Raw genomic sequence first — 15,218 nt, 5'->3', positions numbered from 1 at the left:
AAGGCAATCAGGCGACTACGCTATACGCTAACTATATTCGAGTACATACTGACTAACTATACCATACTGTACTAAATCATACTATACATGTTTAGAAGTTAACTATACTAGGAAAGAGATAGCTGCTATATACCTGCCATTGGAGGAGGATCAACAAGAGACTGAATAATGTCAGGAAAGACCCGGAGAAAAGACTGGTAGAAAGACATATATCGCCATAATTTCTACTCGAAATATGTCAGAACTAACTCCCTCAGGCTTTGAATATGTTTCAGACCAAGGCCATGAAAGACATGAATCTATACCCAAGCACTTGAGCTTATGTGAATCCCTACATATGTAAGTATCACCGGTCTTTATTCATGGACTTGCCTTGCCGTCTGTGCAAATCTTCGTGCAAATAATCAATTCTGGGGAAATCTATCAACAAAATATTTGCATTGAAGGCTAAATTGGGGCCGCAACTGTTCATAAACACGAACAGTGGTATCTGGACGCGACACGAAATATCGATATTAAAAAAAACGGGTATACAACACTTCTGACCACGTTTTCTCGAACTTGAGGAGCAAGTTGAGTGGGGCAAAAAGGAAAGTATTTAAGTGAGAAAAAGACGGCTTCGGGGAATAGACGAGAAGGAATTTTAACGACCGCTGGGGCGGCTGAGTATGAATACACCTGCAATGACTGCGGCCAAGGTGACAATGGCACCAGGGAGGAGCAAGTCATTGGGGACACCAGCAATCAATTGCTCATCGGGGGAGTGAGAGGGCGCGGCTTGTTGTTGAGGGGGAAGGGCCTTGACCACGGGGGATTCCGGTGCCTTTTCTTCAACAACACTTTGTTCCTCAACTGGAGTCATAATCTTGACCGGCTGAGGTTCAACAGTGGCGGGGATAGGTGGCTGAGAAGGATCATGGACAAACAAGTCGACCTTCTCGCGGTGAGTGCGGCGGGCAAGGTCGATGGCATCAGTCATATCCTGGTCAGTGGTGATGGAGACAGTATCACCCTCATTGTCCATGTAGCTGAGGGCGTATCCGGTGTTGCTTAGGCGGCCCTCCTCAACAGTGGCCTCGCCACCAACAGCATCGACTTCCTTGCCAAGCTTCGCTGTGACTTGCGACACCAGGTCGGTCACACCGTTGGTGGTAAGGACGTTCACACGATGAACTCGGCCACTGGGGGCCTTGAACTTAAAGGGGAAAGGAGTAGGAGCAGCCGGCTCGGTGTGGTGCTGGGAGGCAATCTCAGAGTGCTCGTCACCGTGGTGAGACGCGGAGTCGTTGGGGAGAAGACTGTTGTCGTAGCCTGAGCGGGCGATATCAGGGCTCATCACTGAGCGGTGCGGTTGCTGGCTCTGGCTGCCGGAGACCATAGAGTCCGACTCGTGGTCCATCGAAAGCCAGAACTTATTCCATGCGGGACCCTCGTCATCTTGAGTTGACATGGTGTTGATCTGTTCAAGGGTAGCGTAGGTGAGCTTCAAAACATCAACCATGCCGACAATCTCACCACCCTCGTTCATGACGGGCAGGTTAAGGTAGTGGCCATCGTGCATCTTGCGAAGCGCGGCTTGGATGCTCATGTCCGAAGGGGCGAAATCAGGGTGAGGAGTCATGACGCGGACCACACTGCAGGTGGCAGGGTCAAGACCGGGGGCGATGACACGAAGAACGATATCCTTACTAGTAAAGATACCGGTGATGGAGCCCTGGTCCTGGACCAGCAGGGCAGTGGTGTGGTTCTCCTTCATGAGAGCTGCAGCGTCCTTGACGGTGGTGCGGACAGACACCGTGACGGGGGGCATGCCATCCAAAACACTCTCAAGAGTCGGACCGGACATCTTAGATCGCAGAGCCTCCACATATTGAATGACCTGCTGGGGCTGGCTGGAGCCGAGCTCGGTCTGCACACCTTCCAGTGCATCATATAGTTTGCGAGAAGAGCTGTACGCACGTTCCAGCTTCTCCATAGCATCATAGAAGCACTTGGTGATATCCAAAACACCAGAAATATCTTGGTTCTCATCCATGACCGGCAAGTGTCTGAAACCCTTTCGCACCATCAGGTCGAGCGCATCGGTAGCGCTAGTGTCGGTTCTCGCGCACAGTGGGTTCTTGGTCATAATCTCGGCGACAGAGACCTCTCGCGCCTTCAGGCCCATTCCGATAACACGGAATGCCAGATCCTTCGCGGTGAAAATACCCGCAATGCGCTCATTGTCGTCGGTCACCAGCACACAGTCCTCTCTCTTGGCGGCCATAAGCTGGGCGGCCTCTGCGATGCTCAGGCCGGGCTTGATCTGCAGAGCCTGACTGGGCTTCAGGGCGAGTACGGTGCCGGGCGGGGCCTTGCGGGAGTTTCTTGATTTGGCTGGGACGTTCCTCTTTTTGTTGAGGTCGGCCTCCATCTTACGGCGGATGGCCTTGTGTCGGTGTTAGTTGAGATCAACAACAGCCCATTTTGCGACCATGACGTACCTCATCACGCTTCGACTGGTTCTGTCGTTGTCTGCTACTGGCGGCGCTCATTGTACCACTTCCAACGTCACTTGAAGGGGTGTTGTTGATTGTAGCAGAAGATTCTGGTCTGGGACGGGGGATATGGGAAGCGCTAGGATCATTTCCGAAGTCGGGCAGCCTCCCTCTCCCGATCGTCTTATTGGGCGTTCCCCGAAAAGTTCCTGTAGCCGACATAGTAATGCCAAAAGGGGGGGAAACTCAATAATAATTTGAGAGAATGGAAGGGACAAGACACAAACAAGACAAGGATGTCAAGTTCTGAGACTGGTATGAGAAAAAAAAGCAAGGAGAATTCTTTGGGAAGGAGAAAAAAAGGTCAGTCAATAGTCGATCCCGACAGGGGTGTTTCTGTCGTTAGTCGATGAGGAGCCGTAAACACTGACCATTGTACGGTACGCACCGGGGGCACTAGTCCTAATTCTTACTAGTGAATGTGGACTTGCTCGTGACCGTCTTTTCTTCACGTGATGAGATTTTGACACCTATTATTCAAGGCTGTAAGGCACCAATCCCGTGACCCCATCTCGCTTAAGGGCTTAGGGCTACCCGCACAACAGCAATCCAATCCATCCCGAAAGAGACTTTGTGTGAGCGAGCTTCGACAACCCACTCCCGACAAGTCAACTGTACGCTACCTACCCCCCTTTCATCTAGTGATCAATACCTGACCACCAACAGAACAAACCGTCAAAATGGTCAAGAAGAGGGCGAACAAGTAAGACCAACCACTCCCCATATCGGCGAAGCAGTATCCCATTCGACAACCTCCGCAATGACGACAAATGCGCACACGGCAACACATTACGAAAGACATTGAATAAAATAACACAATAACACGCATATTGCCGGACGAGGAGAATGGGAGACTGGATTCAAACCCGATTTGAACTTTAGGGGCAACATAACTAATAGATTCTCTAGCGGTCGCAACAAGAACGGCCGCGGCCACGTCAAGCCCGTGCGCTGCTCCAACTGCGCCCGCTGCGTTCCCAAGGACAAGGCCATCAAGCGCTTCACCATCCGCAACATGGTCGAGTCCGCTGCCATCCGTACGTGAACCCTACCGACACTCCGAATATACATCACAAAATCCCAGATTCCATGAGACTGCGGATCAATCCGAGCCCACACGAAACAATCGAACTAACAATGCTCGCTTTACAGGTGATATCTCTGAGGCCTCCGTCTTCGCTGAGTACTCTGTCCCCAAGATGTACCTCAAGCTCCAGTACTGTGTGTCCTGCGCTATCCACGGAAAGATCGTCCGGTACGTTCCTATTTACAGCTATGACTTTCCAATTCGCATATACTGATTCCTCGCCTACAGTGTTCGCTCCCGCGAAGGCCGCCGCAACCGTGCTCCCCCCCCCCGCATTCGCTTCAACAAGGATGGCAAGAAGCTCCAGCCCCCTTCTGCCGCCAAGGCTTTGTAAGGAGATGAATGTCGCATGACGAACAAAATAAAATGGAACTAGTTTGAAATGAATTATTTTATTTTGTCTTCACTCTTCGCATTGGTGTTCTTGTCGACCGGATCGCAGGGGTGATGCTCGGTCCCCAATATGCCGGCCATGCTCCTACACTGAGGATGAAAAAGACGGCACCATTTGTCCGATGAAGACAAATTGGGCGTCCCTTTGGCATTGTTATGTTTATGAGCCTGTTGGAAGACGGCTTGTTATGACTGGGAGGAAGGATGGTTCAAGTCCTACTAAGGACTTAGAAAATATCAAAAATTCCTACAAAACATGTTTGGATGACGTAGAGCCGTAAAGCAGTGTCTTGTCTGTACATGTGGGTATCTGCTAGTTAGGTACAGAATTCATGGGTATAGGTAGCCCTTCTCGAAATAATTTCCATACATGTCCACCATTCCAGTCCGCATCTGGGGCATTGGGTTCCGCACAATCTTTACCTCTCCCTTCCAATAACCTTCCACAAAATTGGCCAAGGAGATATGGGACGATGGAGTCAGAAGACTAGAAACACCCGAGCTAGTAGTGCTCCGCCGCCCTCTCTCGCGTCGAACCACCTGTTCGTATTCAGCCTTCTTCTCACGACGGAACGCCGCAAGCTCTGCGACAAGGTCCAACGTCTGGACCTGGGGCTGCTTTTGCGGCGGACTCGGGGATATCGCGTTTCTTGGTAAAGGATAACGTCCAGAATCAGGGGAGTTAGGTGAAAGAGTCGTATCACCATCTGGCATCAGCGAGACCTTCTCGTTAAGCGCAGCCATCGGGAAGTATTTGCCAGGGTCATTCTCCGGGACTCCACATTCTTCTTCTCCAAAGAAACTGAAATCATTGGTAGCTGCAGACCAAAGATTCTCCGAGTCGCGGTCCCCGGTGCTCGAATGACCCGTGGCGTTGTATTGGTTTCCTGGTTTCCATGAAGTAAGTTTAGAGGTATCAACAGGTGTAATTTCAAGGACTAAACGCCGTAAACCGAAAATTGATCGAGATCTGTGTTGCTCAGCTTGCATGCGAGCTTGGCCTGGTGGGAGGGAGTAATCCGATCCGGCCTGTAGTGTTGCTAGTAAAGCTTCATTGGAACAACCAGTGATAAACCTTTTGAGGGCAGGAATTATAGACGAGTTGGGCGCCACATGTGAGGGTACATCTGTCAAAACCAATGTTTCCATATGAGGGATATGTGATGGGTGCAGATAGGGAAATCGGCTTTCTTTCCCTCCTTGTATTGGTATTGATTGACTGCGTGGTCTTTTCGCGAGTAGCTGTTGTATCTTCTCTGCGCGAGGGTCATTCATTGATACCGGGGAGTTACATCGCAGCGTTGTCCTAAGGGAGGAGTCTGTGGCGAGTGTGTCGCAGTCTGACGACGTTGAAATAGAAAGCAAGGTAAATGTTCTCGATACGCCAGCAATCCTTCTATCGGGGATGTTGTGTACCACTTCCGGAGCGAAGGCCGATCCACGTCTAACATATGGTGAGGGCTCATCTGGTGTCAACAGTTGGGGTGTCTGAGGTACATTCACTGCTGATGTTGAGCTCGTGGAATCAGTCATCGATGTATCTGCAAGTTCAAATACAGGTCGTGTGTCCTCGGGTAGCTCATAAACCTCTTGGGAGGTGTCCAATTCGAAATGCTCAACTGCACGTGGACTCTCTTGTCCAGAAAGTTCTGGTAGAAAGTCGACGGAAGATACCGCATCTTTCTCTGGCGGTTCGTTTGTAAGCACTTCATGGTGCGCTCGGAGGTATGCCAAGTTGTCTCCTGCAACCTTTCCCAATATCGGCACTAGCTTTTCGGCTCCAGGATATTTTTCCTTTCCAAAGTGATGGGTCTGGTGTGCCTTGTCGGGAGCACTGATGGTTCCAAAATCCAAAGCATGCAGGCGAGATGAAACCAAGAGACTCGCCACGGCTTCAACTGATATCTGATTGCCGGCGATATATAGATGCGTGATCCCACTATTTGGCAAATCTTCAACCCATGGGTGATATAAGACTGGTTGGGCTAGTAGCCTGGCAAACTGTTCATCCAAATCAGGGCGCTTGAAAAAGTCCGAGCCAGACTCGAGAATTGCATAATGAGAAAAGGGGTCCGGTGAGCCTCTCGCCTGTACGGGAGTTTGCTGTGAGTTCCTCCTTTCTGCGGGGAGAAAAGAGGCCTGTAGCAACGAGCGGACTGCCATGTCGGTAAGCATATTATCTCTTATGTCCAAACAACGGACCCGGCGCCCAATAACATTCGCTAAGAATTCAGCATCATTGTCCTTTAACCCGATGCCGCGCAATTTCAATACCCGGAGGAAAGGCATTCGGCGAAGTGTTGATAGCACATTACGGTCTCGTGCCGGAGTCGTATGTGAAAGATCCAGATAGGTCAATGCAGGGAACAAGAGTAACGTCTGTGCAAGGCTCGTTGCAGTTGTGTTGGGCTCCCGTTCGGCCAGCAACAGACGGATGTTATAATGGCTCGCTCTCTGGTGGTCTCCCAATGCTGTCATGGCATTGTGATCGAAGAAAGGCAATTTGGAAACCATCAGACACTGCAGACATGGTAGACATTCGAGAATGTCTCTTAGCCAACCTGGACGCGGCCCACCGTATATCTCTGAAAGAGCGGGTGGGAGATGAAGAGTATGCGTCAATGCCCGGACCTCTTCTCGGGCATATTTGAGTGTTCTTCGGAATCGTGTGAGAGCCACTAATGTGATTGGTCATCTAATTCCCCTATATCGACGGTCACCTATATATTGACTTACCGTAGACTGCATCGTTATCTTTACCAAAATGGGATGCAGGGTCGCCCCAAAGAAAAGGCATAAATAGACCATGCCATCTGTGGCAAACTAGAGATGCAGCGCATAGATCACTGGAGGGAATATAGCGTGCAATAATTGACCATGCATCTCTGTCTGTCGCATACTGATAAGATGGAGGAACGAGATCCATAACTTTCGTAAATTCACAATATTTTCGAAGTCATTAAAAGTTTCCTTGATCCTGTCAGATCTGCTGTTTTCGAGAAGACATCGTTGGAGATGTAGTGTAGACCAGACGAGGTCGGCCCCATCAGTTGCCCGCCCCGTGGACCCCGCCACATTGTATTTGTCCACTCTAATGCTACGCAATCGGGCGCTTTCTTGGCAACTGAATTGTTTTTGAACATTTATTATTTTACTGCAAAGGAGCTGGCTTTGCCAGCCATAAGCAACGCATGCACATGTGAAAGCATCGAACGCCAAGCCCGTCTCGAGCCGTTCACTGGCTATTCGCTCGTAACACTGCCCCTGTTTACTGTATGACTGAATGGCGCTTGCGATTCCTCAACCTGTCTCACGCTCCTTCCTCGACCGCGCACATATTTTTCCCAATCATCCTGCCTCGGTTGCTTCTGCCAATACATGTTGGTCCAACAGAGATGTCATCTCCTACCAGTGCCGGCGTCTTCCAGACACACCAACTCATCGAGAATCATAGCATCTTAATCCGAGATGAAATATACGGAGAGGAACTGGTCCATGAGCTAGCTCTCGTAGAGCTTCTTCAAAGCCCGGAGGTGCAGCGACTGCAAGGCATCTGCCAGCATGGAGTCACTGGATTCTTAGGCCTGACACCGCGAGTTACACGGCTCGAACATTCGGTCGGTGCATTTATACTCGTGCGAAGAGTTGGTGCCACGATTGAAGAACAAGTCGCTGCTCTTCTCCATGACATTTCTCATACCACCCTTAGTCACGTCATCGATCATGCCCTCTCTAAGCCTGGGGAAGGAAGCTATCACGAGGTACACAAGACACGGTATCTTAAGACGACGCGGCTGCCGGACATCCTCGCCAGACATAGGATCAACCAGAAGGTTTTTGAAGAAGAACTGTTCCCTTTAGTGGAGATGCCATCGCCTCAACTATGTGCCGATCGCTTAGATTATGCTTTACGCGACGCCGTCAGCTTCGGCAAGCTTACCATAGAAGACGCCAGAAGGGTCGTCGGCTCACTAAAGGCGTTTCCTAGTCCTACAGCGACCCGCCGTCTACTGGTTTTAGACGATCCCTATGTAGCGCTAATTCTTTCTCGCGCATACATCACTAGCGACAAAGATGTCTGGTCAAGTCCGGCCCACATCGACATGTATCAGCGGACGGGCCGGGTGATAGGCGAACTGGTAGAGGCAGGGTCTGTGGATGATAAGGTTTTGTGGCAAATGTCCGACATAGAATTTTGGACTCTGCTTCGTCAAGCAGCGAATCCTGAGCAGCTTCGCGCTATTGAGAGACTAGAAGAGGAAGGGATTCCAGAGGACAACGGACTACAACTACCACATTGCACTAAAATTCGCACTCTCGATCCAGACATTTGGCAAGGAGGAGAAAAGCAACCCGCACCGTTGTCGATAGTGTTGCCAACGTGGGGATCAGAGCGACAGCAGTACATTCTCAGTCGTAGTCAGCATCGATGATGACTATTGCATCGCAGATAGCTATGGCTGTCTGCAGGCGCTGATACAGAGTCTACAACTTGAACGATCCAAGAAAATTTAGATCTATCTAACTGCATAATTTCACACGATGTAATTTCTGCTCGAAAACCATAACAATGACGTCACCGAGAGAACTGTGTACGCACAATGGATGACCCATTTAGTAGAGACCAGTTGCTCTAACTCCACCCAAACCTGGGAAGCCAATTTGTTTCGAAAAAGCCTCCTGAAAAACAGGGTCACGTGGCAGTCCGAATCTAGCACACACGCCTTCCTCAACTAGATCCATCTTGCGTAGCCTGGCCTGAATTACGGCACAAGTATCAGCCCACGCACAAACAGTGCCCGCAAGACCTTCGAATAGAGCATAAGGCAGATCAGGCAAACGGTAGTCGTTGATGGAAGATGCAGGTGACATGTTGTATGGCTTTGTCTCACGAGCATGCAGCATGAAAGCCAGTGCCCTCGACAGGAAAAAGTCCCCAGTGAGCTTATGGCTTATCTCTGCATCCGGCAGAGCTGAGATCTCACTGCGTTGAAGATACGCTTCTTGGGCATCTTTCTTAATGTTAGAGTGGTACTCGAAGGAATCATGGAGTAGGAGCCAGGCCCATGCGTTCCCTGCAATACCATGGCATAGGCTGCCTCCCTTGGAGAGAAGGCCCTCTTCCCAGATACGTTCGGTGCCCAAGTAGATTGCTTGGTCCCAGGATGGATCCCAGCAGGTAAGGTTCAAGTCTTCGTTTTTCAAGGCAGTACCAAGGAGAATGAGCAACCCAGGGACTCCATGGCACAGTTGAACTAGCTCAGAAGGCTGCCCAAAGCTGAATGAGGTGGATGTTGTCGGGAGATGGCCATTTTTAGAGACAGAAAGCTGGCAAAGTGCGGTGATGGTATCGCCAATCACGGGGATGTAGTCTGTCAACTCTTCGGGCTTGCACGAAAGCAAGATAGTCAGAATGCCGGCTAGGGTCACAGATTAGCATTAGAACTTGTGAGCTTCATTGAACTGCTTGTACTCACTAATTCCATGAACACTAATCGACCAGTTAGTAATCTCAGACCCACTGATAGAAATTTAAATGCACTTACGCTCCAAAGCAATAATGTCCTTCCATCCATGCGTACATCAATGGATGTGCACCTTTTTCCCCATGTTTTTCGATATACTCTTTGGAACCTTGTTTCCCGGAATCGATAATCGCCCGAATCAGGTTGGGGACAGTCCCCAGCGCAGGCGATAGGGCCCTCTGAGTATCTTGGTCGAACTGGTGAGCGCGCACATTCAAAAGGACCCAAAGCAGTCCGGCTCGCCCATAAAGCATCTCATCACCACCCATTTTGCGACCATCATCAAGAATCAGAGGCTTGTTATTCAGTGCCAATTGCACGGCATCGCCAAGGCAAGTGGTGTCTTCCTTTGAGATAGTGACCCCAGCATTATCTTGCCAATCATTTTTGGCCAGACTGGATAGAATGCGCAAAGTAACAGCAGTGATAGGAGTTGAAGAACCGAGGGGAGACAGTCGAGATGCTAGTAGTGGTAAATTAGGGGACTTTTCTGGAATCCGCTGAAGTGCGAAGTGACGATAGTCTGGCAGAGCCATATGGGCGTCCTCAAGCACCGATGACTGATAGTCTAGGCGTAAAAATGCCAGAGCGATGCCTTTATTAATAGTCAGATGGAACTAAATTATATGTGAAGAGAAAGTGATTAGGGCTAGAAATACCCGGAAAGAACCCGAACAAGCCACGATGACCCCATTCTTCCGGGAGGGAAGTGTTTTCCTGGACCAGTTGAGCACCGTTCTGAACTGCAACACGAAGGTCTCGAAGGCTCTCGGAAAGAGTGGTTGCATCAATTGATGGCAGAGCCAAGGTGTTCTCAAAGTACTGAGGGCGTTCCATCATGAAGTACGATATTGTAGGTTATGTCGTGAGATTTTGGATGATATTGCGTGCTCTGCTGGAAGTAGAGATCAATGCAGGTCCGAAATGTCTATCATTTGGTGGGGGATTTCATTTCCTCCAAACAACGTACGGCTGAGCTGCCACCTTCTAGTACTTTTCCGCGCCAGCAGAGCTAGTGCACGATAAAACCATAGCAGCAAATGTCGGTGTCGAACTGGATCCATAGGAATGTGATGCATCGCTATTTGTTCAGCGGCAAATATTCAGCTCAGTGGGGTAATAAGTGATCGTCTGTTTGGGCATTTTGTATGCAACTATGTATATGTATTGCACTAGTTAACCAATTAGATCAAAGGCTTGAGAACTACAGAGGCAGTAGATTGAAGCCTAAGGCAAAACAAATTTTATTAGTCAGCAGCAAAGTCACGTGTAGAGTGGTTCGATGGCGGCACAGCCATTCCGGACTCGAGAATACACACGCGGTCCTCGAAGTGCGATCGAGGGCGTCCTTCTAGAAGCAGGCCAGAATGTTAGTGAACAGACCCCTCGTTAATCCCTTGAACTTCCTTGCACTTTCCTGTAGTTCTTGTTCCTGTTGTATTTTTACAATTGGCCCCTGAGACTTAGTGGCGAAAAGGATCCCTGGGGTATAGTGAATTGAACTAACATGGCAAATAGTCGTGTGATTGGAAGCGCCAGAGGACTATATAATCATGTCTGAAGTCCATGGAGATGCAGAGCTCGTTCCAGCGGGCCCTGATATTGATTATCCGCTCGCTCTTGCTCCGCGACAGGTGACTTTACGAGACCGGGTTACAGTCGCAACCCTAGTCCCTTTCGCCTCACCAGAAAAGGTACCCCGAGGGTTGATGAAGTATCTCTCTGATCAGTTCAACAAAGAAATTGAAGAAGGAGATACCTATGCCATGACCGAACCTATTCCATTGGCACAGTTTGGAAGGTATTGGTTCTCCAACTTCGGTGTTGTCATGCTTCTTGGAGACATCGAGAGCGCAGAGCAAACCCATTCTATGGAACGGGCTGGCGCAAACTGGACCAAGATCTGTCTAGGCGGCTTTCATATTCGACCCAACTACCCTGGCCGGAGTAGTCATGTCTGCAACGGCACATTCATTGTCACTGGTGCTGCACGAAACAAAGGTGTAGGTAGACTGATGGGCGAATCATACCTGGAATGGGCACCGCGTCTTGTGAGTACTTCGCTGCATGCACCTCAAACCGGGTTGAATTAATGATTTCTAGGGCTACACATATGCAGTCTTCAATTTGGTCTATGAGTCCAATGTTGCCTCATGTCGCTTATGGGATTCGCTTGGCTTCAAACGAATTGGTCGAGTGCCTGGCGGAGGCCAGCTCAAATCCCAACCGGGAGAATTTGTTGATGCGATCATCTACGGCAGAGGTCTCAGCCTGGATGGCGAAGATTCTGTGTCACAAGATCGCTTTGAGAAGATCCGTTTTTATCTAAAACACGGCAAGTACCCCCATGGGGCTGACCGTGCTGAGAAGAGTCGGCTTCGAAGTGCGGCGACTCACTATAAGTTGCTTAGCGGTGAGGATGGCGAGCTTGAAAGATTGATGTTGAAAGATAAGGAGGTGGTATCCGACCCGCAGCAACAGTACGATATTGCTCAGGAGGTCCATCTCAAGCAACATGCCGGAATCAACAAAACTACAGCAGCTATTGCCACAAAGTTCCACTGGGTACGAATTAAAGAAACTGTCAACCGCGTGATTCGCGACTGTCCACAATGCAAGGAAACCCTCAAGGCACCCCCAATCCCAGGGAGCAAAGAAGAAGATCGCTCACCCTCGGAACCAATGTCTGGCATGGAAATGGACAGTGCCATGGAACAGCCTCAAAAAGAAGAGGAGCCGGTCCATATCCCTCAGGAGATGGACCAAGCACCGGACCAAGCACCCAGTTACAACCCCCTTATGCACCAGCCTGTCTCTACTGCTGTTCCCGAAACCGTCCACTCCATGGCAGGATTCCCGCCTATGCCCCTGGATCCTCAAATAATGCATATACATCAGCAACTCCGACGCTATCAGCAACAAAACCCCATGGGCCATTATCCTCAGGGGGCCCACAATGTCGATATGTCAAACTTTGACGATGCAATGCGCTATCATACAGCCAACAATGCTTATCAGCTGATGGTTGGCGAAGCACCGGATTTGTTTCCACAAGACATGCTTGGCATGGTGAACCCGCAAGCACACGACTTGCAGCATGATCCTGAATTACTCAACAAGTTCGAGTATGGAAGTCCATCGGATGGGAATTACGACTTTACGTGAACAATCTTCAACTATTTAATTTCGGAAACTTGTATTCTTATTACAATTTTTTCCTGCTTCTTCCATGTTCTATTGGCGTCGAGGATTGCATAAATTTCGGGATCTCTACGGTTGTTACTCTACCCCTTTATACTGTGGGCAGTATAACTTATCATACTCTTTGCTTCTCTATATATTCCATCAATTATTGCCCATTATAGTTCCTTGATATCAAATATGTTCAATGAAATTTAGAGTAGTCACAACTTGTAAGTATATGGTAGGGTTGAACAGCCCTGATTGGTCACCGCCTTGCGCGACTGGGGGTTTTGGGGGAACAGGAGCTCTGGGAAATTTTGGCAGATCAACCCCTCCGACCTTTCAACTCAGCATACCCCTTTTCTTATTTCTTTTTACTTTTTTTCTATTTAACGGTTTCGTGTCTCGATATAAACATGGCCTTCAACGGCCAAACCCCCACGATTGTCGTGTTGAAAGAGGGTATGTGTTGTTCCCAGTGCGGGCAGTTTTGTTGGTGGGATCCGTAACCCGTGCTAACAATTGCTGCTTTTGATATGCAGGCACCGATGCTTCTCAGGGAAAGGGTCAGATCATCTCCAACATCAACGCCTGTGTCGCCGTGCAATCGACAGTCAAGAGCACTCTCGGTCCCTACGGTGGTGATCTGCTGCTCGTGGATGCCAACGGCAGACAAACCATTACAAACGATGGAGCCACAGTGATGAAGGTGCGTCTAACTCTCCATGGAACTCAAATTGCTGAGCAGAACTGCATCAACTGCAGCAAAAGACTGGTTCTGACTTTTGTGTACCTGATAGCTTTTGGATATCGTGCACCCCGCCGCCCGCATTCTCACGGATATCGCTCGGTCCCAAGATGCCGAAGTCGGTGACGGAACAACCTCCGTCGTTGTGTTGGCCGGTGAGATTCTGAAGGAAGTGCGTGACCTCGTTGAGCAGGGTGTCAGCTCGCAGACCATCATCAAGGGTCTGCGGAGGGCAAGCGCTATGGCGGTCAACAAGGTTAAGGAGATTGCGGTCGACATGCTGGACCCTGCGGACACCCAGGAGAAGAAGGTCGAGACACTAAGACGGTTAGCCGCAACGGCTATGAACAGCAAGCTTATCAAGCGGAATTCTGATTTCTTCACAAAGAGTGAGATTATCCTCCCCGCGGCTGCGATCATAAATTTGATATCGAAGGCTGACGAGGTGTTGTTATAGTGGTTGTGGATGCTGTGCTTTCTCTTGACCAGGATGACCTTAACGAGAGGTTGATTGGCGTGAAGAAGATTACCGGTGGTGGACTCCAGGACTCGCTTTTCGTCGACGGTGTCGCCTTCAAGAAGACCTTCTCCTACGCCGGTTTTGAGCAGCAGCCCAAGCACTTCAAGAACCCCGGTATTGTGGCCTTGAACGTCGAGTTGGAGCTGAAGAGCGAGAAGGACAATGCCGAAGTCCGTGTCGAGCAGGTCTCAGAGTACCAGGCCATCGTCGATGCCGAGTGGCAGATCATTTACAACAAGCTTGAGGCTATCTACAACACAGGAGCGAAGGTTGTTCTTAGCAAGCTGCCTATTGGTGATCTTGCTACACAGTACGTGCTTTATATTGCATACGGAAGGATTTGCCCGAAACTAACGAGTTGATTTACAGGTACTTCGCTGACCGTGACATCTTCTGTGCTGGTCGCGTTGCCTCCGATGATATGGACCGTGTTTGCCAGGCCACCGGAGCCGCGACCCAATCTACCTGCACCGACATCCAAGAGCGCCACTTGGGTACTTGTGGTGCCTTCGAGGAGCGCCAAATCGGTGGAGAGCGCTTCAACTTGTTCTCCGACTGCCCCAAGGCCAAGACCTGTACCTTGGTGCTCCGTGGTGGTGCCGAGCAATTCATTGCTGAGGTCGAGCGCAGTTTGCACGATGCTATCATGATCGTTAAGCGTGCTCTGCGCAACACCACCATCGTTGCTGGCGGTGGTGCCACCGAGATGGAGCTGTCCAGCTACATGCACGGATACGCCGACCGTAATGTTCCCCACAAGCAGCAGGCCGTTGTCAAGGCCTTCGCCAAGGCACTGGAGGTCATTCCCCGCCAGCTGTGTGATAACGCCGGTTTCGATGCCACTGACATTCTGAACCGCCTGCGTGTCGAGCACCGCAAGGGCAACACCTGGGCTGGTGTGGACTTCGACAACGAGGGCGTTCGTGACAACATGGTTGCCTTTGTTTGGGAGCCCAGTCTGGTTAAGGTGAATGCTATCCAGGCCGCAGTGGAGGCCTCTTGCTTGATCCTGAGTGTGGATGAGACAATAAGTAAGTGATTTGAACCCTCATGTTCCTTTTGACGTGACTAACCCATCTTCAACAGAGAACGAGGAGTCAGCTCAACCTGGTCAGCAGCGCGGTATGCCGCCAGGTGCCGCCCAGCGCGCCCTCCGAGGCCGTGGCCGTGGTATGCCCCGACGAGGATAAACGAGTTGACCCAGGATTTGGATGATGCTCGATGA

The 15,218-nt window shown here is 50.1% G+C and overlaps 7 protein-coding genes across 7 annotated transcripts; 4 read left to right on the top strand and 3 right to left on the bottom strand.

Moving 5' to 3' along the window:
• Positions 1-643: 643 nt before the first annotated feature.
• Positions 644-2,699, bottom strand: N7529_011493 (CBS and PB1 domain protein; the record flags this gene model as incomplete). Its single annotated transcript, XM_057247019.1, has 2 exons — positions 644-2,428; positions 2,484-2,699. The coding sequence occupies 2 exons, from the start codon at positions 2,697-2,699 to the stop codon at positions 644-646; spliced, it is 2,001 nt and encodes a 666-aa protein (XP_057092368.1).
• Positions 2,700-3,217: 518 nt separating this feature from the next.
• N7529_011492 (40S ribosomal protein eS26) lies at positions 3,218-3,958 on the top strand (the record flags this gene model as incomplete). Its single annotated transcript, XM_057247018.1, has 4 exons — positions 3,218-3,240; positions 3,447-3,574; positions 3,690-3,792; positions 3,853-3,958. 4 exons carry the CDS (start codon positions 3,218-3,220, stop codon positions 3,956-3,958), a joined length of 360 nt encoding a protein of 119 aa, XP_057092367.1.
• Positions 3,959-4,347: 389 nt separating this feature from the next.
• N7529_011491 (uncharacterized protein) lies at positions 4,348-6,943 on the bottom strand (the record flags this gene model as incomplete). The annotated part of the gene is made up of 2 exons (XM_057247017.1): positions 4,348-6,695; positions 6,754-6,943. 2 exons carry the CDS (start codon positions 6,941-6,943, stop codon positions 4,348-4,350), a joined length of 2,538 nt encoding a protein of 845 aa, XP_057092366.1.
• A 469-nt stretch (positions 6,944-7,412) lies between these two features.
• Positions 7,413-8,450, top strand: N7529_011490 (uncharacterized protein; the record flags this gene model as incomplete). The annotated part of the gene is made up of 1 exon (XM_057247016.1): positions 7,413-8,450. The coding sequence occupies one exon, from the start codon at positions 7,413-7,415 to the stop codon at positions 8,448-8,450; it is 1,038 nt and encodes a 345-aa protein (XP_057092365.1).
• Positions 8,451-8,631: 181 nt separating this feature from the next.
• Positions 8,632-10,382, bottom strand: N7529_011489 (lanthionine synthetase C family protein; the record flags this gene model as incomplete). Its single annotated transcript, XM_057247015.1, has 4 exons — positions 8,632-9,437; positions 9,495-9,508; positions 9,564-10,137; positions 10,202-10,382. The coding sequence occupies 4 exons, from the start codon at positions 10,380-10,382 to the stop codon at positions 8,632-8,634; spliced, it is 1,575 nt and encodes a 524-aa protein (XP_057092364.1).
• Positions 10,383-11,095: 713 nt separating this feature from the next.
• N7529_011488 (putative histone acetyltransferase Spt10) lies at positions 11,096-12,707 on the top strand (the record flags this gene model as incomplete). The annotated part of the gene is made up of 2 exons (XM_057247014.1): positions 11,096-11,593; positions 11,646-12,707. The coding sequence occupies 2 exons, from the start codon at positions 11,096-11,098 to the stop codon at positions 12,705-12,707; spliced, it is 1,560 nt and encodes a 519-aa protein (XP_057092363.1).
• Positions 12,708-13,141: 434 nt separating this feature from the next.
• Positions 13,142-15,183, top strand: N7529_011487 (chaperonin-containing T-complex subunit CCT7; the record flags this gene model as incomplete). The annotated part of the gene is made up of 6 exons (XM_057247013.1): positions 13,142-13,187; positions 13,268-13,434; positions 13,526-13,862; positions 13,931-14,303; positions 14,363-15,024; positions 15,080-15,183. 6 exons carry the CDS (start codon positions 13,142-13,144, stop codon positions 15,181-15,183), a joined length of 1,689 nt encoding a protein of 562 aa, XP_057092362.1.
• Positions 15,184-15,218: the final 35 nt, after the last annotated feature.

This window comes from Penicillium soppii (genome assembly GCF_028829465.1).
Source record: "Penicillium soppii strain IBT 18220 chromosome Unknown utg000010l, whole genome shotgun sequence".
Lineage (NCBI taxonomy): Eukaryota > Fungi > Ascomycota > Eurotiomycetes > Eurotiales > Aspergillaceae > Penicillium > Penicillium soppii.
The sequence above is the reverse complement of the archived record's forward strand: the minus strand, read 5'-3'. Positions and strand labels throughout refer to the sequence as shown.